The sequence below is a fragment of the Cydia pomonella genome, chromosome 24, assembly GCF_033807575.1.
Source record: "Cydia pomonella isolate Wapato2018A chromosome 24, ilCydPomo1, whole genome shotgun sequence".
In the NCBI taxonomy this organism is placed as follows: domain Eukaryota; kingdom Metazoa; phylum Arthropoda; class Insecta; order Lepidoptera; family Tortricidae; genus Cydia; species Cydia pomonella.
Window position 1 is genome coordinate 1,828,075 of NC_084726.1, and position 25,273 is coordinate 1,853,347.

General features: G+C 37.5%; 2 protein-coding genes across 6 annotated transcripts in view; one reads left to right on the forward strand and one right to left on the reverse strand.

Annotated features, from left to right (window-relative positions):
- Positions 1–25,273, reverse strand: part of LOC133531045 (uncharacterized) — a 452,747-nt gene that overhangs the window by 347,024 nt on the left and 80,450 nt on the right. The gene's annotated exons all lie outside the window — the stretch shown is intronic.
- Positions 1–25,273, forward strand: part of LOC133531030 (ryanodine receptor) — a 212,481-nt gene that overhangs the window by 112,983 nt on the left and 74,225 nt on the right. For all 5 annotated transcript variants that reach the window (XM_061869105.1, XM_061869106.1, XM_061869107.1 and 2 more), the window contains 19 exons: positions 134–276; positions 1,029–1,118; positions 1,214–1,338; positions 1,872–2,054; positions 2,712–2,759; positions 3,880–3,997; positions 5,220–5,434; positions 6,485–6,632; positions 7,309–7,503; positions 8,774–8,905; positions 10,641–10,770; positions 12,827–12,975; positions 14,219–14,367; positions 15,512–15,674; positions 16,298–16,478; positions 18,661–18,738; positions 19,190–19,313; positions 19,711–19,804; positions 20,724–20,861. In XM_061869105.1, coding sequence (XP_061725089.1) covers positions 134–276; positions 1,029–1,118; positions 1,214–1,338; positions 1,872–2,054; positions 2,712–2,759; positions 3,880–3,997; positions 5,220–5,434; positions 6,485–6,632; positions 7,309–7,503; positions 8,774–8,905; positions 10,641–10,770; positions 12,827–12,975; positions 14,219–14,367; positions 15,512–15,674; positions 16,298–16,478; positions 18,661–18,738; positions 19,190–19,313; positions 19,711–19,804; positions 20,724–20,861 — 2,603 coding nt within the window. The remainder of the gene's footprint in view (positions 1–133; positions 277–1,028; positions 1,119–1,213; positions 1,339–1,871; positions 2,055–2,711; positions 2,760–3,879; positions 3,998–5,219; positions 5,435–6,484; positions 6,633–7,308; positions 7,504–8,773; positions 8,906–10,640; positions 10,771–12,826; positions 12,976–14,218; positions 14,368–15,511; positions 15,675–16,297; positions 16,479–18,660; positions 18,739–19,189; positions 19,314–19,710; positions 19,805–20,723; positions 20,862–25,273) is intronic.

Here is a 25,273-nt window from a genome sequence, read left to right on the forward strand (position 1 = left end):
ATATGATTGAGGTCAGGATGGCCGAGTGTTATTATTCATTCGGCCATCCTGTCTTTAGTGTGTCCTTTTGTCGCACTTTATCTTATATGTAGTTGCTTTTATTTCTTTTAAGTCAATCATATTGTTTCTTCAGGTTTCAAGCACATGGACCTAGTAGAAGAAGCCGAAAAGGATAATATTCCTTGCGGCGAGGACCTGATCGCTCGTATGACCGACTTCCATGAGGGACTAATGTCACACGTGTCTCTTTCTGCCCTGCAAGAACCTGAAGTGCCAGTGAGTATAATGTTTTGTTTCAACTTTTGTCCCATCCAATTATCAGCATACTTAAGAAAACATAGCAATTACCATGAACAGCCCCCGCAAAACGCGGTAATAAAAAGTCGTTAGATCTATCTCGAAGGTCCATCGAATCGGCTCTGTCTCTATAAACAATAAATTTCAAGTCAAATAATAGAATATGGACACCCACGGCACGCCACATGTCGGCTCGACTACCTTAAATGGTCGCGACGGGGTCTCTATTGTTTCCCATAAAGTTTTAAGTCATAATGTATTGTTTGTCCGCATTTTCGTTAGCCATAATTTGGTATTTCTCAGAAACGCATAACTTTTTGGGATTGCCATAAAACAAACCTAACCTAACTTAACCTAAGGGTATTCCTGAAAAGTTATCGGTTTCAGAGTTAATGATAATATTACTATCATTACATTATGACTTTCGACAATTATGCGAAAGGAAGGGATCCGGGTCGCGATGCGATTTATGGTGCCGATGTTTAATCCATTGCAATCTAATTTGCAAACCTTTGCAACCTTTCTTGAATCAAATAAAGTAGCGTGTCATTTGTTTTGAATTGGTTTATCAAACAAATGAAACTCGTTCCAATTTACTTATAGAACTAGGTTCAAATTAAAAGTGGGAAAACTTTGTATAATGGGTCTTACGAGGTTAAAACTCAGGGAGAAGACATTTTACTTACACTTAAGACTTATTTTGTTAAATCACTTTCTTCCTTTGTTTATAGGAATCAACTGAACCGGAGGTGAAACCTGGAACCATTGGCAAGATATACAACATTATCAACACGGTCAAAGAATTAGATGAAGAGCCAAAGGTAAGACAGAATAATAAGATATTATAGATACAATGCATTTTGGTCATGTTTTATCTTTTTAATGAGAATAATATCTATTTTACTTTTTATTGTAGCCTGTGGAAGAGCCCCCGCGTAAGACTCCAGAGGAGAAGTTCCGCAAAGTTTTGATTCAAACTATCGTGTCATGGGCCGAAGAGGCGCAGATTGAAACCCCTAAGCTGGTTCGAGAGATGTTTAGGTAAGGCCTATTTATTATATCCTTCTGGTTAAATTTCCTTAGTATAAAGTACAATGAATACAATTGAATGCTAATTGAGCCTCAACTTGGTAAAATTGGTAGTGACGAGGACGAAAAGTCTCATTCTACTCTGTATCTTTAGGTATTTAAATAAAAGTAAACAAATAATTTGTGCATTTTCGGGTAGTTATAACATTTATTGGTTAACCAACCAAATACAAAACCGCCTGGATCTGTCACTGAACGACCTGACTTTAACCTACATCATTTGATCATGTAATGCTTTCATCTACGCTCAACTGGCTTAAGGAGCCATTTGAGGGTAGATTTTTTTACTTTTATTAAAATACCTAAAGAAACAGAGTATAGGTATTTTAACTGCGTAAAACACGGAACAACTTTTGCGCTTTTTTAATTTAAAACGTTTTTTATTCCTATAATAGCTCAAAACTCGAATTAAATTTGCGTTTTAATTTGGTTTAACTAAGTTATTATAGTGTTTATGTAAAACGGGCATTATTGTTGGTTTTTAGCCTCCTAGTCCGCCAATACGACTCAGTCGGCGAGCTAATCCGTGCCCTAGAAAAGACCTACGTGATCAACGCGAAGACCAAACTAGATGTCGCTGAAATGTGGGTGGGACTCAGCCAGATACGAGCTTTACTTCCTGTACAAATGAGTCAGGAGGAAGAGGAGCTTATGAGGAAACGGTTATGGTAAGTAATAAGATAAAATTACTATACCATTTTTGTGGTATACTAAAATAAACCGGCCTAATCCAGACCCAGCTTAGACCTCCAACTCAGACTTCCGTTGGGTGGTCAGATGGCAGACTTTTTCGTAAAAATGTTCGCCTATTGGGATAACTGATGTGCCAAGTCGACCCCAGGCTCCCATCAGCCAAAATCCAGGACAACGCTAAGAAGAAGAGACAAGAAAAATACCTTCTTAAGAAAGACGAGTCAAAAAGGTGAGCTCGTGAGGAAAGAAGTATGGTAAGTGGATCAAGAGTAAAACAAATTAAAAGACCTATGTCATCAACGCAAAGACTAAACTAGACATCGCTGAGATCTGGGTATTAGGGGTGGGACTGGGCCAGATACGAGCTTTGTTTCCTGTGCAAATGAGTCAAGAGGAAGAGGAACTTATTAGGAAGCGATTGTGGCAAGTACTAAGCTCATAACGAACTCAAAATTTCCTTGTTTAAATTTGTACGATGCGATGAGAAATGGCATAAAAAAGAAGCACAACTTTTAAATTTATTTATTTGTTTAACAGAATGTATTATTTTGTTGTGTTTATTGGTCGAGATAAATGATGATTGAATATAATTTTAAATATTTATGTAATTATTACTGTATTTTTGTTAACAGGAAACTGGTGAACAACCACACGTTCTTCCAGCATCCAGATTTGATTCGGTAAGTGGAAAAATATTATCTATACATTAAATAAAAAATGGTGAAAAAACGTTCCTCCTCCGGTTTACTGCGTTCTGGGATCCCTCATGGTATTTTCTAGCCATATGGGACACGCACTGCATGTTGCCGCCAACCACCCTCTTCTCAGCATCAGATCATTTCGTGGGTGCTCTTCCTTGCGTACACGTGCCATCCATTTGGCCCAAAATAATCTGCCTTTCTGATAAAAATACTTCTACTAGAATTATAAGTCACAGACATTCGTGAAACAACGAATGATTATATATTGTAAAACAAGGTATCTTATGGAGTTTGAGAATAGTTTATAGTCTCCATAACTTGTTGCTATGTATAGGAACCCGTTTGATATGATTATATTGATTATCTTTAAAAAAACAATCTCGAATACTTTATTATTTTTTCTTCAGGTTTTTTTATAATAAGATAAGATAAGAAGAATTAATTAGCCTAAAGGTTGTCTGGAAGAGATCGCTTTTTAGCGATAAGACCGCCTGTTGTTACCTGGTTCTATTTTCCTTTAAAATTCATTTGTAGTTTTACATGTATGTAAAATGTATAATTGTTGGTGCAATAAAGAATATTTACTTACTTACTTACTTACTTAGCACAAAAAGAACTGTTGCACACTCTTTGCAGCATCAGGCTTATTTGAATGGCCCAAAGTAAGGAAATATGTTTCCTGGAAAGGATGGCGTGAACAGGGTGGTGGACGTTGCGATGGCTAGGGGTACGCAACGCCGATCCCTTAAAAAAATAATTAGACTTACTACTTAAGAGTTTATTAATGTACTTAGGTTAGTTGGTGCATAGCTGCACGAGGGGCAGGATGTTGCAGACTCTTTGCAGCATCAGGCATATTTTTCTTATTTGTCTATTATAAATTCAAATTCAAAATTGACTTAAAAAAATATATTGTCATTCTGATTACTTCAGGTTACATATTTATCTTGATTGGTTGTGTCGTTGATGTGAGTTTTTGTTTATTTTAAATATTTATTAAAATAATATCGAAGGTATATTCCTCCCTTTTATTAATTATAGGTGCCCATACCATCTTTTTTAAGAACATAAATCATTATACATAATCTGCTATGTCTAGAGTATTACGTGTCCACGAGAACGTGATGGCGGTCATGATGAACACGCTCGGGCGTCGCGCGCAGGCGCAGTCCGACGCCGCGCCCGCCAACCCTCCTGCTGCTGAAGATAAGGAAAAGGTAAGAATAGCGAGTCATAGGAGCTCATTAAGATTCGACTCTTTGTTTATGGTTCCGTAGTCAATTATTGCTTGACTGTCCGAGACTTTGCTCTATGATCGATAGTGCTAGAAAGCTGAAATTTGGCATGGATAAAATAGACCTTAATAGCTAATGTATGTAACATAATTAAAAATATATTTACAACTCTAAACAAATCATTTATAAATCCTCATACTTAACGAGACGTTTAGGAGGTTGGAACTTTACCAGAACGCCATACTGGCGCCCAACGTGGGGCCAAATATATAAATCAATCAATCCGAAAAGGTCATAAAAAAAAAAAAAAAATTAGGGTGCCTTCCATAAAAAGGATTTTTTCGCATTATTTTCATCTGATAAAGGTTTTGCTGGGCGGCCAGATAAACAGTCGTGTATGGACATGAAACTGTTTTCTGAAACACTGGTCGTTTCTAGGGTATGCCTAAATTTTTGAACACTATCTTCGATGTGTAAATGCGTTTTTAGGGTTCCGTAGCCAAATGGCAAGAAACGAAACCCTTATGGATTCGTCATATCTGTCTGTCCGTCCGTATGTCACAGCCACTTTTTTCCGAAAATATAAAAACTATACTGTTGAAACTTGGTAAGTAGATGTATTTCGTGAACCGCATTAAGATTTTCACACAAAAATAGAAAAAAAAAACAATAAATTTTGGGGGTTCCCTATACTTAGAACTGAAACTCAATTTTTTTTTCATCAAACCCATACGGGTGTGGTATCTAAAAGGATAGGTATTTAAAAATGATATTGAGTTTTCTAATATATTTTTTTCTAAACTGAATAGTTTGCGCGAGAGACACTTCAAAAGTGGTAAAATGTGGGTCCCTCCCCCTGTAACTTCTAAAATACGAGAATTATAAAACTTAAAAGAATATATGATGTAAAATTGGTTTAAACGAGATCTAGTAAGTAGTTTTTTTTAATACGTCATAAATGGTACGGAACCCTTCATGCCCGCTTCTTTTTACTTAAATGGCGACTACGACGGCGATTAACGATCTTCAATTCAGTGAAAATATTAAAATGTATAATATTAATACTGTATAAATCTGGTCGCTTCAATTGTGAACATATCAAATGGTATTAACATAATTGTATTATGTCAACAATAGCAAATCCGTTTGCAAAACAAAAGCAAAACTTGTTTAGAAATAAATTAATCAAAAATTTCTTCCCCAGGACACATCCCACGAGATGGTGGTAGCTTGCTGCCGTTTCCTCTGCTACTTCTGTCGAACTGGACGTCAGAACCAGAAGGCCATGTTCGACCACTTCGACTTTCTTCTGGAGAATTCGAATATCCTGCTCTCTAGACCTTCGCTACGAGGATCTACGCCACTGGACGTGGCTTATTCAAGTTTAATGGAAAACACTGAACTTGCTTTAGCTTTAAGGTAATGGAAGACACTTTACACACATCTAAATTAATATTCTCGTACTTTGTACCATCACTGGACAAAGGACTGATTGTCTTCCAAGGAATTTTTGACTTGTATTTTAAGTAATTAGTTGCAATTCATCACAATTGTGAAGCGCTGGTAGCCTAGCGGTAAGAGCGTGCGACTTGCAATCCGGAGGTCGCGGGTTCAAACTAGGGCTCCCGGTATCCGTGTTACACGCCGAAACGGATACCCGTGTTCTTAAGCCCGGCGGTGCTAAGAACACGGTTTAAACGGAACCGCCGGGATCCGGATCCGTCTCCAAGAACCGTTCCCAAGAAACGTTTCTCAGATACGTATCTCCGTTTAAACGTGTACTTAAGACCGGCCCGAACGGATCCGAAACAGTTTGAGCCAATGCTTACGGCTCGTACCCGTACCAATGAGTTTTTCGGAACTTATGTACGAAATATCATTTGATATTTCGACCAGTCGCTTTTCGGTGAAGGAAAACATCGTGAGGAAACCGGACTAATCCCAACAAGGCCTAGTTTATCCTCTGGGTTGGAAGGTCTGATGGCAGTCGCTTTCGTAAAAACTAGTGCCTACGCCAAAACTTTCGTGCGTAAATTATTATACATTTTAAAGTGATTTTAGACCTACATATGTACCTACGACGTTTGTGATTTTTTTGTATCGAGCGAAAGTTAAAAAATCTGGATTCAAATCGATGAAGTCATTTTAAGGTTTTTAAAGGGGCGGCAACGCGCATGTAACACCTCTGGAGTTGCAGGCGTCTATAGGCTACGGTGACTGCTGACCATCAGGCGGGCCGTATGCTTGTTTGCCACCGACGTGGTATAAAAAAAAGAGAAAATCTTCAAGATTACTAATTAAATTTTTAGCAACAGTATTCTAAATTTGCGGTACGATTTTTCAAAAACTCTTAACTCCGAACCCACGGCACCTTTTTTAACTTTAAGCATTTTACTTATTTAAGTACTAGAAATAATATATCAGTTATCGCTATCTGGTCTTTGTACTAATGCATCTATTTTTCTTTAGAGAGCACTACCTCGAGAAGATAGCCATCTACCTCTCCCGCTGCGGTCTTCAGAGCAACTCTGAGCTGGTGGAGAAGGGTTATCCAGACTTGGGCTGGGATCCAGTGGAAGGCGAACGATACTTGGACTTCCTGAGGTTCTGTGTTTGGGTGAGTATCTATGCGTGAGTATTTCTCGTTTATAACCTTTCTATAAATGAGAAATACCGACGTGGGTGATTGCTGGGATGTGGTCAAGCTAAGCTCCTGCTGTTTGTTCATTGACAGAAATACGTCGAACATGTCAAAAATAAAAGAATAAAAACAAAGAAACAAATAAAATATGATTAATATAATAATAATAATTCAGCCTATATACGTCCCACTGCTGGGCACAGGCCTCCTCTCATGTGCAAGAGGGCTCGGGTTATAGTCCCCACGCTAGCCCAATGCGGATTGGGGACTTCACATACACCTTTGTTCAATTTCTTCGCAGATGTGTGCAGGTTTCCTCACGATGTTTTCCTTCACCGAAAAGCTAGTGGTAAATATCAAACGACATTTCGTACATAAGTACCAAAATATAATTATGATTATTACAGAATTTTAAATTAACTAAATTCATTGTCTAAATAATAATATGGCAACAACATATACGAAATTTTAAGGAAACTGACAGAGACAGTTGTCATACAAGTCAAAGTATGTCAAGGTACCAGGTGTTGGAGTGAAAATCCAGTCACACGTAAAGATCAAACTACTATAGCTGTTAAAGTCTGCTATAAAAAAATGTATCAAAAAGGAAATTTATACCAGCAACTTATTAATAAACTTCTTTTCCTTTCAGGTGAATGGTGAAAGCGTAGAAGAAAACGCCAACCTAGTAATCCGCCTTCTGATCCGTCGTCCAGAATGCCTCGGCCCCGCGCTACGAGGCGAAGGCGAAGGCTTACTGAAGGCGATAGTGGACGCTAACAAGATGAGTGAGAGGATCGCAGATCGACGGAAGCTGAGGGAGATGGAGCAGGAGGGAGATACTTCGGTAAGTTTTAGCTCGTAGACAGCTCAACATCGACTTACTACTTAGCTGTTGCAGGGGAATAAATAAAACCATCGAAGAACAGATCCCAGAAAATGTCAGCATCTGTGTCTTTTTTTAATTCTTATTACAAGCTTTTATTTAACGTGCCCTGTTAGTATGTATATATATGTATGTATTATTATGTTTGTGTGGGTCAAATCTTGGAAGCTAAATTTGACCCACTGCCTGATGTCCGATTGAGCTGAAATTTTGCATACATTTTTTTTTATACTACGTCGGTGGCAAAAAAGCATACGGCCTGCCTGATAGTAAGCAGTCTCCGTAGCCTATGTACACCTGCAACTCCAGAGGAGTTACATGCGCGTTGCCGACCCAAACCCCCCCTCGCCCTCGTTGAGCTCTGGCAACCTTACTAACCGGCAGGAACACAACACTATGAGTAGGGTCTAGTGTTATTTGGCTGCGGTTTTCTGTAAGGTGGAGGTACTTCCCCAGTTGGGCTCTGCTCTAGATCTGGAATGACATCCGCTGGCTGTGCCCTACCACACAAAGCGAGATGACATTCACAATGCCCATACCCCTCTTGTGGACGTAGTTTAAGGACGTACCCGGGTCCGGGTCCCGGGTCCGGTAGGTCTTTTTATGTTCCCGTAGCATTTACTTCCCCAGTTGGGCTCTGCTCTACATATGTAAGTCGGGTGACAATGCAATATTATGGTACCATCGAGATGATCTGATGATGGAGACAGGAGGTGGCCCTGGTTACTCTGTGATAAAACAACGCAACCTAATTGTGTTTGGGGTTTTTAGAATTGTCTCGATGAGTATTAGTTACTTGTGGAAAGAAAAGTACAGTCAGCGATAAAAGCTTGTACCAAATAAAAAAAAATTGCGTTAAAAATTAAATGTTTGAGAATAAGGTACAATACAATACAATACAAAATACTCTTTATTGCACACCTCAATGCAGAAACAATACAAATAATATAGCACATTAAGAAGAGGTTAACAACAGGCGGTCTTATCGCCAAAAAGCGATCTCTTCCAGACAACCTTTAGGCAGCGGAATTAACCTAAGGGGTTAATTCCGCTGCCTAAAGGTACGCATGTCATAAAAATTATTTCATTTAAATTCGAACTTTCACAGTTATCAATAGAGTTGAATATTATAACTGCCATATATGGTTGCATATGCGGTAGAGGGTTAAATAAATATATGTCAAGTCATTAGGTGTTCCAGAAGGCACTTATTTATCCTATTTGTTTGTAGTTCAGCCACCCGCTCCCAGAGTCAGACGAAGACGAGGACTACATAGACACCGGCGCCGCCATTTTGAATTTCTACTGCACCCTCGTGGACCTGCTGGGACGCTGTGCACCGGATGCTGGAGTCATTGCCTTGGTAATTATTGGCCTTAAAGATGGTCGGCTAACAACCCGTCAACCAGACATTTCAACCGGTTGGACGGTTTTTTTTCAAGCGTTTAACTGATCTATTGGTGAATAGTAGCAAAGACAATTTGGAATAGAGGTGGATTGTCAAAGAAAATTTTATAGCCACAGTAAATTTACTGCCATCTTTCGACACTAAAAACTTTTAGAACGCCATTTGACTTTGATCCTTATTCTTTTAAATTAAATGTGTAAAATTTTTTAAATATCAAAAAGTGGCGCACTAAGGGTTCCGTACCGTTATCTATAAAAAAACATGCTTGTTGTATGGGAGCCCCATGGGATGTTGTATGTTTTTAGTATATGTTGTTATAGCGGCGACAGAAATACATCATCTGTAAAAATTTCAACTGTCTAACTGACAGACAGACAAACGGACGGACAGCGGAGTCTTAGTAATAGGGTTCCGTTTTTTAGTACGGAATCCTAAAAATCATCCAGCGGCCAAAATCCAGAGACGAAAATGTCGAAAACCCCTCCCTTTCCCTTAATATTGGCTACAAAAATAGTAAGGCACATGCTGGTAGCACGATAAAAGTGTGTTATATATTTTTACAGTACATATGGGGCTACTTTATAGCACTTGTGCGAGAAGTAGCATATTATGTTACTGTGTCGAACATTTAAAGGGCCATATGTACTGTAAAACGTTGTACGATACATGTGCGAATAGGTAATTCGCAACTCGTGTCGATTTAAAACACTCCCTTCGGTCGTGTTTTAATTTATCGCCACTCGTTTCGAATTTCCTATTTTTCGCACTTGTATCGTAATGTACTATTGCGGGGGTGCCGTTCAATTTTAATACAAACTTTTAGCATAATTTCATTTAACTACTATTGAAACTCATAATAAAAATTATGTATAAAAACAAAACATATAAAGTTGTTAGTCATACTAATTTAATGACAGAATGCTCTATAATCATAAAAACATTCTTCATAACAATCCTTAGGAATAATTTTACTTGTTATAACATACATTTCGTATAATAATTAAAATATAGTACTAAATTTTAACGAATGGTGACATAGTGTTCTATGATATAAATAAATATTATAAGACATTATTACACAAATTGACTAAGTCCCACAGTAAGCTCAATAAGGCTTGTGTTGAGGGTACTTAGACAACGATATATATAATATATAAATATTTATAAATACATAAATACATAGAAAACACCCATGACTCAGGAACAAATATCCATGCTCATCACACGAATACATGCCCTTACCAGGATTTGAACCCGGGACCATCAGCTTCGTAGGCAGGGTCACTACCCACTAGGCCAAACCGGTCGTCAAACTATACTTGGTATCAATAAAACTATAAAATTATACAACAATCTACTTTTTCAACTCCAAAGCTGGTCGCCGTTAGGTGCGACGACGAGCGAAGCGAGGAGGAGTGTTAGGTAGAACTGCGACCATATGGGCAGAACCATAATAAACTTAAAATAACTTAAAATAACTTATAATAACTTAAACTTTAGTATCATTAATACTGAGAAATTTAACTTATAAATCTAAACATGTGTATGTGTGTGTATGTGTGTATGTGTGTGTTTGTGTGTGTATGCAAAAAGAGAAAATGAATATGCAGAAATGTTCAACAGATAGTTAAGTAATAATGTTTATAAGAAAGATAACTGACATATCGTGACGTGTATATTTAATTGGCAGGGCAAGAACGAGTCGCTCCGAGCGCGTGCCATCCTGCGCTCGCTGGTGCCGCTCGAGGACCTGCAGGGCGTGCTGAGCCTGCGCTTCACGCTGCACAACCCCGCCGCCGGCGAGGAGAGGCCCAAGTCTGGTGAGGCCGCAATGTCATGTTCAGAGATGGGATGTTTTGTGGCTAATAACCAATGAGCGGAATTCTTCATAGCAAAAATCAAACTGTCAGAGGGATTGACCTAACTGTTTTATCGACTTATCGATGTTACGGAATAATATCGCATTAGGTATCCATAATCAACTTAAAAGATTATTCTGTAACATTTGACCTCTTTGATAAGCAATTTGCATCTCTGTATTAAAGTAAATCATGTCAGCGTCACATATGTCATTTATGTCACTAGAGTTTTCATGAGTGATTTCCGTGCCGTGTTACTAAAATGGTTAATCCTAAAAGAAAACAATAAAAAAATGGATACAGAAAGATTCTTATTTCAGTTTCAAAGAAGATTCTTCCACAATATATTGCTCTAAATGTTACGTTCATTTACATCATAAAAGTGTTTTCTGTTTTATTCTTTACTATTATACCAAAATATAGTGGCGGTCAGCTAATTAGGGACACCTGTGTTTCGTTAAGTGACAAATATTTATCGATAAGTCGATAAAACAGTTAGGTCAATCCCTCTGACAGTTTGATTTTTGCTATGAAGAATTCCGCTCATTGACTATCAGTGTCTCACCACCCGAGAACCGGCTGGCACGATGGCAAAGTACTCGCGCCCCTCCTGATGACTACGTTCGTCCCGCCGAAACGCTCCCGGCTGGGCATAAACAACCACACTGAAAGAAATGGTTTGCATAACTGTAACAAAATTTTGGTTACTGTTTACACAAAAATTGGGACTTGCGAACTATGTGTTATATGTTACAAAACCGTGTTTGGCTATCAGTGTTCAGGTACTGGGTATACACTACAAAATAAGTTTGTAAATTTATGCAAAGTTTATTTTCTTATAACCGTAGTTTAGTTATTTAGTAAAGTTACAAAACCAGTTCGGCTATCTATTTTTTTCAGTGCATGGCCGATCTGGAAAGCTTTAAATAGACTGCGTTCCCAAGTTGGCCGCAGCAAAGACAATTTGGTAAGGTGTGGTAGCCTACGCGGCTCAGATACTCAATGCACATGTGGCACGGCTCCCCAAACGATGATACACATGCTGTCCTGCCTAGCAAACCCGCACTCATGTTCCGAACAAGATCTACGGGACGCAACAGACAGGGCGTTAAGCGTCGCTACCTTCTGGTCCCGCTTAATATAAAACCATATATATATGACGATAAATACGTAACCATCGACACGAGAAGAAGAAGAAGACCATAAGACTTGCTACTTCTAGACTGAATGGTGGATCGAAATATTTTACATATAGCGTCAGCAGTTTTCTTGTTGTTTTTATTTTGGATTTTTTGGATGAGCTCTTATGTGTCTTTTATTTATTTATACTTTATTGCACAAACAAAGAACAATGTACAAATGGCGGACTTAATGTCAAAAGGCATTCTCTACCAGTCAACCATTGGGTCAAACAGAGAAATATATGGTACATATGGTTGGTATCTTTCAGTAGGACTAGCAGAGAAAGCTCTATTATTGTTTGTCTTTATCACAGTATAACATTTTTTATTCCCTATCGTTTTAGTATGGTCTATGGTGGGCAACAAATAATCCGACCAAATTACGTAGGTTGTTTTTGGTATGTTGTCAGGAATCCTAAAACGTGTTTTTAATTTTGTCGCATTGCGTATGCTTTGTCGACCTGCGGTGGTATCATGGTCGCATTTTTATCACTTGTCATGTCATGCGTCACTTTCGCACTTACATACTTGTTAGAACGTGACAGGCATGATGACAGATGATAAAACACCGACCATATTAGCCCTACTGACAATAACCTACATTATTTCATCATGCATAGTTTTCATCTACCCTCAATTGGCTTAAGGAGCCATTTGATTTTGTTTACTTTTCATCTAATACGTAAAGATACAGAGTACTATGCCACTGGCCTTGAGCTAACACGGGCTTATCTATTTACTTTTTCAGTTAGAAACTGAACTTAATTTATGCAGTTACTATGGAACCAACCCGATAATGAGTATATAATGAGAGATGGATTATTGTTTGTAAACAGATATGCCATCTGGACTGATTCCTGGACACAAACAGAGCGTAGTGCTTTTCTTGGAGCGTGTGTATGGAATAGAGACCCAAGAACTGTTCTACCGGCTGCTTGAAGAGGCTTTCTTACCTGATCTCCGCGCGGCAACCATGCTGGATAGGGTAAGTTGTAAATTAAACCGTTTTGTTTTCGTTTTGGCCTGAGCTTTTTATTATATATCGGTGGGAAACAAGCATACGGTCCGCCTGATGGTAAGCAGTCTCCGTAGCCTATGCACACCTGCAACTTTTACACGTCATCATAGAATTTCCATACAAGCAAAAACAAGCAGATCATCAATTATAAAATACTATTACCGGAAAATATGAATGCAAACTAAAGTATTATTATTACTTAGAGATGTATAAAGTCTCTTAATGTCATATTACAAAAAAAAAAAAAATAATAAGTCACCGCCTGCCTCGATAACTAGTGAAAACATTGTTATGGCAGGTGCCCGGACGTCTTTGCAATAACCCAACTGTTCACTTTACTACAATAGTCCCAATGCCTGCTGCGACCGGTTCATGGGTGTCTATTGTTGCGCCCGTGAACGGGTTCCACCAGGCGTTCTACATGACATTAAAGCTCTCCAAGAGGCCTCTACGTGTTGGATCTATATCCCCACGCAAGCCTATCAAAAGACCGGGATTTATAGGCCCGTGAAATCCAAGGAGATACAATAATAATAATAATAAAACCGGTCAAGTGCGAGTCGGACTCGCACAGGAAGGGTTCCGTACCATTATCTATAAAAACTGTCACCCATCCAAGTACTGACCCCGCCCGACGTTGCTTAACTTCGGTGATTGGATGAGAACTTCGTGATTATAAAGAAATATCTATTATATTCTGTTTTTAGTAATTGTTGTTATAGCGGCAGAAAAGCTGTAGAAATTTCAACTGGCTAACTGCCACGGTTCATGAGATACAGCCTGGTGACAGACGGACGGACAACGGAGTCTCAGTAATAGGGTCCCGTTTGACCCTCTGGGTACGGAACCCTAAAACACAAACAGATACAAAAAAAGAATTATCTAAAATTATTTAGAGATGTAAATATCACTTAAGTGTCAGAACTACACCACCTCCACCTTACAGAAAACAGCAGCCAAATAACACTAGACCCTACTCATAGTGTTGTGTTCCTGTCGGCGAGTAAGGTTGCCAGAGCTCAACGAGGGGGGGGGGGGGGGGTTTAGGGTCGGCAACGCGCATGTAACTCCTCTGGAGTTGCAGGCGTACATAGGCTACGGAGACTGCTTACCATATGCTTGTTTGCCACCGACGTAGTATAAAAAAAAAAATGATTATATAGTTAATCACATTATTCTCAGAGATGTATAGGGTCAAATGACTTTACAGAACGACGGCTGCGAGTCAGACATGGCGCTCTCCATGAACCGTTACATCGGAAACTCGATCCTGCCCCTACTCATCAAGCACGCTAACTTCTATAACGAGGCGGAGAACTATGCCAGTTTGCTTGACGCTACCCTACACACTGTCTATAGGTAAGAATTATCGAATAGATTCAATAGGGAATAATATTCGAACCTCTGCATAAGTGGGTAGGGGGCGCCACTACCACAATCCATTAATTCCAGTAATTTTATTTCACCTTTGATTAATCATGATAAACATTAAAAAAGTAAAATAAAGTGAGCAGAAAAACGGTAGCGTTCATTCATTTTGCGAAAGAATAAAAAAAGGGAGATAACATTTTACTGGGATGATTTATTCGTGTTTAATCCTGGTAAGGGCATTTATTCGTGTGATGAGCATGGATATTTGTTCCTGAGTCATGGGTGTTTTCTATGTATTTAAGTATTTATAAATATTTATATATTATATATATCGTTGTCTAAGTACCCTAAACACAAGCCTTATTGAGCTTACTGTGGGCCTTAGTCAATTTGTGTAATAATGTCCCATAATAATTATTTTTATTTATTTATTTATTTAACAAATTCTCAAACTATATCTGAAGTTTTCTTCAAATATCAAAAACCGATATATATCAAAAGCTATAGTCTTTCTAACACAGGAATAAATTGAAAATTTCCTATTCCTCTAATTAATTCGTGCACTACCTGCTATAAAAACTTACTGTTGATATCCTGCTACCCTAACGTCTGGAAGATATCACCTAGACCGCCTGTTGCTACCTTTATTTATATTTTTAATCTGTTTTAAAATTTGTTCTCTTTGTGGTGCGATAAAAAATATTTAGTTACTTACAAATATTTCAAGTTTTACGCGACACGACGTGTAGTACGAGTATAGGATTAACCGTGCGCGTTGGAGGGTCTGCCATCTTGAGGCCTAAATCGGAACCATAAACATATACATTTACACGTCACGTGTTTTCTTGTGCATAGTAGGTTCTGCCATCTTGTGGGCTACATCGGAACAATAAACATCACATTTACCCGTCGCGCCAAAAATCTTACGGCTGCTGTGCTGCCTCACACGGTTCATGCACGCTCTCTATATCGTGGCCAAATACGTTGTTACAGAGTGCGAAGGCGGCGCAAACCTGGTGTGACTAGTATTTATTGGATGAGAAATAAATTTGTATTAAACTTATGCGATAAAAAAAATCGTAAATATGTTAAAATGCATTTCACGTGAGATATTGTATCTTACCTTCCACAGACTATCCAAGAACCGAATGCTGACCAAAGGCCAGCGTGAAGCGGTGTCCGACTTCTTGGTAGCTCTAACTTCAGCCATGCAACCGTCCATGCTGCTCAAACTACTGAGGAAACTTACAGTGGATGTATCTCGTCTGTCGGAGTATACTACTGTTGCGCTCAGGGTACGTATCATCACTCATTACCTCATACTACGTACGTACATGTACGTAAGGGTATCGCATCACTTCAGTCTATCTTAGCTTCTTCTTTTAAAATATGACCATCAAATCTATGATGAGTGTGCTCGTAGAGCATGACGTTGTTCGGTAGTTAATTTTAAGTGTGCTCGTAGAGCATGACGTTGTTCGATAGTTCATTTTAAGTGTGCTCGTAGAGCATGACGTTGTTCGGTAGTTACTTTTAAGTGTGCTCGTAGCACATGACGTTGTTCGGTAGTTAATTTTAAGTGTGCTCGTAGAGCATGATGTTCTTCGGTAGTTACTTTTAAGTGTGCTCATAGAGCATGACGTTGTTCCGTAGTTACTTTTAAGTGTGCTCGTAGAGCATGACGTTATTCGGTATTCGGTAAAATTTTAGTAAAGAGATAGCCGGACTTTACTAAAAGCCACGATGGATTGAAGTCATATCACTAGTCGACGGTTAAATACGTGACGCATACTTGAATTATGAAAAAACCCTGACGTGGACGGCTTGGTCGTGACTTGATGTCAAATCAATTTCAGAATATTAACCTTGAAGTGAAAATTATGTAGTGGCATTGACCTCTTTTTTTTTATATCTACAGTTACTCACTCTCCACTATGAGCGCTGCGCTAAATACTACGGCAGCTCTGGCTCCGGCGGTTCCTCAGATGAGGAGAAGCGCCTCACCATGATGCTGTTTAGCAACATCTTCGACTCCCTCAGCAAGATGGACTACGACCCTGAACTGTTTGGAAAGGCGTTGCCTTGTCTCATTGCTATTGGTAAGCTTTCACTTTCTTTGAATTTGATGCTAGATGGCGCTGTATGCTTGTTCTCAATTCCTGCATCGCGCTAGCGAAGATTCGACGTAGATTTTATTAACTAAATTGGTTTTCGGAAAGGTGGTGAGTTCGCGGTCCCGGGACGTCTCCCCAAACGACGTATTGTGGGGCCGGTGTGGGTTTAGTGGGTAGGCTCCTCCCCCTCTTTCTCAATGGAAAAATCCGGGAGGTGCGAGTCCCACATACCCCCCAAAATGGGCCCATCTCAGGCCAGGGGGACGATGTGTAACAGCGTTCCCACACTGACAAAAAAATTCTAATCGGTATTGGTAAATTTGCCGCCAGATGGCGTCATCATATAACTAGCTTATTTTGAATTGTGCTACCATCTTCCTATAAGTATTTTGGATTTTAGAAATCAAAAGCTACTAAAATAGAAATGTTTATCTTATGTGCCAAACATTTAAAAAAAGACGAATAATATGAACAAACGAATATTTCGTACACGATTTTCAAGGTCAAGGTCACCTTACCTAAATATTTCATTCATTTTGGTTTTAGACTTCCGAGCCGGAGCCACTTAAAATTATTGTTCGTTATTGAGAACACTGCTCTCTTTTGTTTATTTCTCGAGAATAAGTAGCCTAATTACAAAGACTTACGTATATCATATATGTGCGCAGATGACAAACAGCCGCTTAGAAACAGGTGGTAATAGCGACGAGCCTGGCTCGATCCCCGTACGAGTATGCCGATATTACTTTTTGTATATTTTTTTTCACTTGAATTACATATTTTTATGACTAAACAAGTGTGAAGCGCGTGCTAAGCGTTCCATTTTTATCACCTGTTCTATCACTTTCTCACTTACACACTTGTTAGAACGTGACAGACTTGGTGACAAATGATAAAGAGCCGATCATCTTAGGCCTACAGCTTGTACGAAATGTTTTCTTATGTTTAGGGTGAAGATAAGGGAAGGATAGGATGAGGTTAAAGTGTTTATCTACACACTTATCATAAACCCTCTATGATGCCTTCAAAATCCGTAAATAATGGCCAACATTACGATAAACTGTTTTGTTACAACAAATTTCTTATCTTCGATAATGTTTTAATTGCTTTATAACTATATCAAAATCGATTTGGTTATGACATTCAAATTTGGAACATCTCTGAAAAAAAAAAAGCAATTCGATTTGACCTCTATTCTAATATCAGTCGAGATGCCTTTTTGTTCGAAATGAAATGTCAATTGCATACGATTTTGACATATCTGGCATGTTAGTATGTATCGAACGATACGGAAATAGGCCCCCGACTCTAGTTTGTCTCTGAATAAAAAAAAAACTACAAATGCGTAACATGCTTAAAAAAACTTTGTTCGCTTTCCAACACTCGTGTATTTTAATGCCTTTTATTCAGCAGTTACATAATAGTATTTTATGCAACAGTTGTATAAGAAGGGTAAAAAAAGGCGAGTGGCGTGAGTTACAATGTGAGCCGGAGCCGAAGGCGTAGGCGAACATTGTAAAGGAATACGCCACGAGCATTTTTTGACCTACTTATACAACGTTGCATACAATACTTTTCCTACGAGTCAACAAAAATAAATCTTAATTTAGGTAAACAAAGCAAAAGTATATAGCCAAGACGCGCGAGCATACCTTGTTACGCGCCCGGCCCGCCCCGGGCCGCGGCCGGCCGGTCAGCGACACCTCGTAACTCATGAGGCCTACTTGCTAAATTAAATTTTTGGACAGTTTTTTCTCGATTTTGGCCACTGTAGCTTACGGAGACTAACAAGCAACGCTAAGCGGTCTTCGTAGTGTATGGGTGTTGCTATATTACGGGTGTCACATGCGTGTTTCTGACTTATGAAGTGATTGTTTTTACTATGCAAACAAATGAATATTTTGTAAGTTGGCAGCAATGCACTTAGGTTAAAACTGTATTCGTTTTGATTTTGTTAGGTTGGTAGCCATTAATCGCAGTAACGTTATAGCGATTAAAAGCACAAGTGCTGTTATGAGGAATAGACAATATAGACTTTTCTTGAAACCTTTTATGTATGTTCTTATTATATATTCGTGTTAATGAATGCATTAAATGACAGATAACAGTAGAGGAGTAGGAAAACTACTATTATGTTGTCCATCTTAGTTAATTTATTTGGTTGCAGGTTGCGCTCTGCCGCCGGACTACTCTCTTGTAAAGAACTATGACGACGAGTTCTATGGAAAGGAACAACAATCCACGGGTATGTACACTTTATTTTTGTTAGCTCGTTATAGTGTCCCACTGCTGAGCGAAGGCCTCTCAGGTAACAGTTTTAAAATGCTAAATTCAAAATTCAGATTTTTTTTCTGCACGTAGGCCTCTAGGGCTCTATTACAAGTCAATACAACATTTATAGTAACATCATATAGTGACATGAAAAATACATAACAACATTTATAAATACAACAGCCAATACCTGGGTAAATATTACATTATAATAATCTTAAAATAAATAATTACTACAATACAATAGAGATGTATAGTCTCTATGGTTAAAAACACATTAAATCTGGAGATGTAAAAGGTCCCCAACTGCTAGTTAACTAGCTAGTTTGTAGTATTCAAAGCGTGTCCAGAAAAAAAACATGTGTAGTCTTTTTGACATTTAAATTTATTGTAGAATAGGTAAATTCATTTATTTATTTATTCAGGCGGTCCAGATAATCCACAGTACGACCCTCAGCCGATCAATACGTCATCCGTCGCGCTCAACAACGATCTCAACACCATTGTCCAGAAATTCTCTGAGCATTATCACGATGCATGGGCTTCTAGGTAACGCTTTAATAATGTTTACCATGCTTAATTCAGATTATTTATTTAAGAAAGAAAGAAAGAAAGGGCATACAGCCAGGAAATTAGAAAGTAACAAAATATATGGTGCTCCGTGCGAAACTTGCGACGGAAGATTTGACGATTGCATGGCTTTTAACATTTTACTCGTACCTTAATAACTCTGAAAGTATACTCAAGGTTGTTCTGAAAGTATACATGTGGATAGTTTCACCAAAATCTATTAAAGCAAAACTAGATAATCTCGACCTTATTCGTAATAATAATAAGACTCAAAACCACCAACAACCAACAAGTAATAAATCAGTATTGAGTTTTTTTTGCGCGTTTTGCATAACTTATATTTACGTAATTTTTTTACTAATGTGTTATTCATCAGAAAAATCGAAAATGGTTGGGTGTACGGCGAATCTTGGTCGGACAGCCAGAAGTCTCATCCCCGCCTCAAGCCGTACAACATGCTTAATGACTATGTAAGTTTTGTTTTCTCTACAGTTATCATTATTTAATTTAGTCGTTAAAGAACAACAACCTTTGAATTTCGAAGGGCAATTTTATTAGGTTCAGGGGGTAATTTTATGACCAAGTTGATGACGTTGTGACATATTAACCGATGATGAAGTTGATGAAGTTGATGTTGATGAACTTACGACCGCATACGAAGCCATATTGTATGGCGGATATGATATTCAACTCTATTGACAACTATAAAAGTTCAAATTACAACAAATATTTTTGATTACATGCGGTAAGGGGCCAAATGACCCAATGTCTTAGAAATAGAACATTATTGAATCGTGAAAATTATAAAGAGTGCCTAATAAGGGCAAAAGAATATTAAGTTTTGCTTAAACAACTCGAAGTTGTGAGCAGGCTGTAACTGAATTTAGTCATCCTAGAAATAGGTCATTGGGCTTTATGAGATTAAAATAATTCCTTTGCCCCTTGTTCCTATAACCTTGACGCACATCATGTTACAATTAATTGGTCGGGTGTCCTTGTGCCATCTTCAGGATGATAATTGATGGGAGACGCAGGTTTAAAACAACTAACGTGACACCGTGTCAGACGTTGAGACTTGTTCTTTAGTTTGCTTTAAACATTACAAAGTGTGGAGGTGTCATTATCCCCTTACTGCTTAAAGTTTAAATTTCAACAAATATTTGTTATTACATGCAGTAAGGGGATAATTACACTCCCACACTTTGTACTGTTTAAACCAAACTCTGCCAATAGAGTTGAATATCATATCCGCCATATATGGCTTCGTATGCGGTAAGGGTATTATTTTAATAGAAACATGAATGATGACATTGCCACACTGTGTCATTACACATACCAATTAGCTAAGTCTGAGTCTACCTCTCTCATTACCTATGCCTTTTTTTATAGGAGAAAGAACGCTACAAGGAACCAGTCCGCGAGTCCCTAAAAGCGCTACTAGCGCTCGGCTGGTCGGTGGAGCATTCCGAAGTCGACCTCCCCAGCACCAACAGGAGCTCCATGCGGCGACAGTCCAAGTCTGGTGGCGTAAGTATTTACCAAGGTCGCGTTACCGCTGACTCGCAAGAGATAAAGATGTACGGTCAAGGAATTTAATTTCAGTAGCATTTCCTACCTTATCATCTTAAGCATCTATCTGACGGATGTAAGTAGTGTTTTAGATATTTAAGTATATCAAAATTCAAAATTCAAAAATTTATTCTGCAAGTAGGCCTCAAGGGCTCTTTTACAAGTCAGTAAAACATTATAGTAACATCATATAGTGACATGAAAAATACAGAACAACATTTATAAATAGAACAGCCAATACCTTACATTATAATAATCTTAAAATAAATAATTACTACAATACAATAGAGATATATAGTCTCTATGGTTAAAAATACATTAAATCTGGAGATGTAAAAGGTCCCCAATGTCAGAGTACTAATACTAATAAGATTTGGAGGTGTAAAGTATCTCCAAGTGTCAAAATAAAATTTATTCTAAATAAATAAACTGCGTCTGGACTGACTATCGTACAAAGTAAACATATGTTTAAGTTTATGATTTCATTACATTATATTAATAAGTATTTAATTTGTAAATAGTAGGTAGTGATATCGGTTAATAATTCTCAAGTAAAAAGCCTGCACCTAACAAACGTCTCTTTTTGACCCAGTGCTTGACTGGTAGAGAATGTCTTAAGGCATTAAGTCCACCGTTTGAACTTAATATTTTATGTGCAATAAAGTATAAATAAATAAATATTAATTGTAACTGTGACAAGGTGCGAAATGGTACAATTTTTTTTTGTTTTTTTTTTTAATTCATAAACAAACTCGTACAAAAGAATTCTTAAAACTAATTTCATAAGCAAACTAAAAAATTTAAAATCTTTGTATGGCGAGATGAATTGTATGGACGCATTATGATATAATTGTATTAACGGCGTAATTGCTCCATTCAAGTTTGTGGGTACGAATATGATGGTTGTATGCTGTCTACTTTATAGCGTGATAAGGACAGTATCCGTCTCTTTCAATTGCTTGATGTTAAAATGTGACAGTTATATTATTACGTGGATAAAATAAATCCATATTGTATACGCCTGGTTTAATATATAATTGTGCTTTACGTATTGTTTATTTTATTCACGCTGTCAGGATGAGATGGATAAAAGCAAAGAAACGGTAATTACGCGTTATTTTTTTTCTTTATGTTCTGCGCAAACAAGTTGTAAGAGACATCAGGATTTTGCCCAATGTTCTCAAATAAGGACATTTAAAAAAAAAAAATTCATTTATTGGTTGTTTTTGTTCCTGGTTGAAGAACATAAGGGCAGGAGGACTGTAAATTTTACGTTAGAAATACAACTGAGTACATATATACAATTTTAGTTTATAAAACAGTATTCGATAGCGATATAGTTGTGAATTTTATTGATGCTGCCAATGCTATTTTTATCTTTTCTTATCCTAGTTTCATTTGTTAAGAGGCTGTCAATACCTAAAGCGCGCACACTGTCTATTTGTATCGGAGTAAATGAGATAGCACTGTCGCATGTTACTGGGCCTGGGCAAGGGAATAATAAGAAAAATATTTAAATAAAAATAGTGGATTATTAGTGTAATATTTTACTCAACAGCGGTTTAGATATAAATGTTTTGAAATTGTGATTTTAATTGCAGACCCATAAGTCAAAACAATAAACACATAAAACCGTTTAATTGTGATTTTAAGACCAATCTTTGCAATTATTTTCTATCGAGCAGATTTCGTTCAATCATGTATCGAGTACAACCACGGTCTTTGAAATATAATTTGAAACATATATTTTTCTTACTTGACTAAAACAAATAGTCTTTCTTAAAAAACTGTTTAAGTAACATCAATTTCAAGGACATTGGGTGTTGACAGCCTCTTAACAATATAGTTAAATATTGCTTGTATATACCTACACCGTGGGTCAATTAAATCCAACAGGCTTAAAAGGTGTATTCTTGACTGCATTTAGAATACAAAGTTTCCTGAAAGCGATCTTGTTTTAGAGATAATGATAATTTTTGTCAAAAAAAATCTGTTATAACTTAGTGAAAAACGCCTTTTTAGCTGTGAAGCTGCCATGTGACTTGGTTTAGACATACCTACTGACAGACATTAAAGTTTTAAAGTAAACTCGCAATTTTTATGTGTAAATGAAAAAAAAGTGGCTGTGACATAATCGGACAGACAGACGGACATGACGAATCTATAAGTGTTCCGTTTTTTGCCATTTGACTACGGAACCCTAAAAAGGTGTAAAAACAAATAACGTCTCAACTGCAGTGAATATAAAAAAAAATTTTTTCGCCAAAAAAAAAATTTTTTTTTTGCCAAATATGGCTTAAAATCATCTAACTTTTTTTGCTCCTTATAACCTAAGGAATGCGTGATAAAAATTTGTCGGGTTTAATTGGCCCACGGTGTATACATAAATATTTATAATGATGTTTATTTAATTATTGCTGCTAATCTTAGGAAGAAACTAAGAAAGAGAAACAAATGGTACTTTTAATTTTAGTTTATTTTAAGTATTATGTATATAGTACATGTAGCTTGCATGTTCGTTACCACTTGTATTGATAACCGTTCAAATTCGTTTTGTTTATCCTCTTTAATCCCAATGTCCTTTGAAAAGGACGAATTCAAATCGAATACAAATTACAATTTTACAGATGTAAACTGGCAACATTGATATCATTGTCAATACCTAATTTAATCAATGGACAATTTGACGACCGGTCTGGCCTGGTGGGTGGTGACCTTGCTTATGAAGCCGATGGTCCTGGGTCGAATCCCGATAAGCATTAATTTGTGTGATTAGCACAGATTTTGTTCCTGAGTCATGGATGTTTTCTATCTATCTAAGTATATGTATATTATATTATATCGTTGTCTGAGTACCCACAACACAAGCCTTCTTGAGCATACCGTGGTGGGGCTTAGTCAATTTATGTAAATAATGTCGCTATTATAATATTAATATATATTAATATTAACGGTAAGCAGCCTTTTGACCAGTTTTGATAGTTTGGACATGTAAAATTGTAATTTGTATCTATATAAAACCTGATTTACATGCGTGCCGAGACTTGACAAGAGTTAGGGACGCAGCTATGCTGTGGAATGAGACATCAATATCGCTTTCTCCCTCTAACGCATAACTGCGTCCCTGATGCTTGGCAAGTTCGGCACGCATGTTAATCAGGCTTATAATTGTGCCTATTTGTTGTAAATAACCTCCTAAAGCCCACAGTCCCTTTGTAAGTACTATACACGACCTCGTCTATAAAAAAAAAGAGAAAATGTTTTTCGTTTTCTAAATATTTTCCATTCTCTGTGATTTTTAGTGTGTTATTGACACAATGAAAAACTAGGTTTATAGGTTTTCCTTTTATTTTTTTTGCATTACAATTTTTTCAAAGCGAAATCTATAAACCTAGCATATATTATGCAGAAGCGATCGACCTCAAAATCAAAGTGATTTATTAAAATTTATTTAGTGGAAACCCTTTTCTTTCGAAATAGAAATTTAATAGAAAAAGTTATTTCGTTAGGATTGCAAAGCTATTCTTCCCTCTAAATGTGATTTAAATGATTCACAAATAGAACAGAAATGCATTCGTTTTAAAATCGAACTAAACAAAAGAAATTCTACCATATTTCCTGCCAATTGCCACTTGTCAGTTTGTCCTGTATTAGGGAATGCAATAACCTGCCAAACTTCATAATCGATTACGATTATAGTTATGCCCGAAAAATAACCGATAATCGGTTATAATCGGTACCAGTTATTTTCGACAAAAAATTGTAAATTTTCAATAAAGTAATTTGAAAAAATGCGAAATAAAGATACATTATTAGAGAACGTGATTATAAGTCTTCGTTTTTTAATAAAATACACGAAATATAGTAAAAGTCAAAATATGACCTTGGACGTGATACAATATTCAATCAAGATACTTCATAATATGAGGGAAGTAAATTTGATATATTTTCGTTATAAAACTACACGAATACGCGGGTCCATACAGAGCGAGCAGACGCGCGAGGCAATTTCCTCACGCACAAACCGGCTAGTGTACACGTGCCTCAGCCGAGGCGGCGCGCGCGTTTTCCTCGCCTGAGCGCGCCGCCTCGCCTCGGCCAAGGCACGTCTACACTGGCCGGTATGTGCGTGAAGAAATTGCCTCCCGCGTCTGCGCGGTCTGTGTGGACCCGCCTAATAACAAAAAATGTCACAGCCAAAAAGGCAGGATTTTGTTGTCATTAGAAGATCAATTCATATAATTTAAGTTAATAAATAACTGAAAATAACCGTAACCGGTTATTCGAGTTTTCAATAATCGGTTATGATTTTTTGTTAAAATAATCAATTATAACCGATTTGCATTCCCTATTCTGTATGATGGACTCTA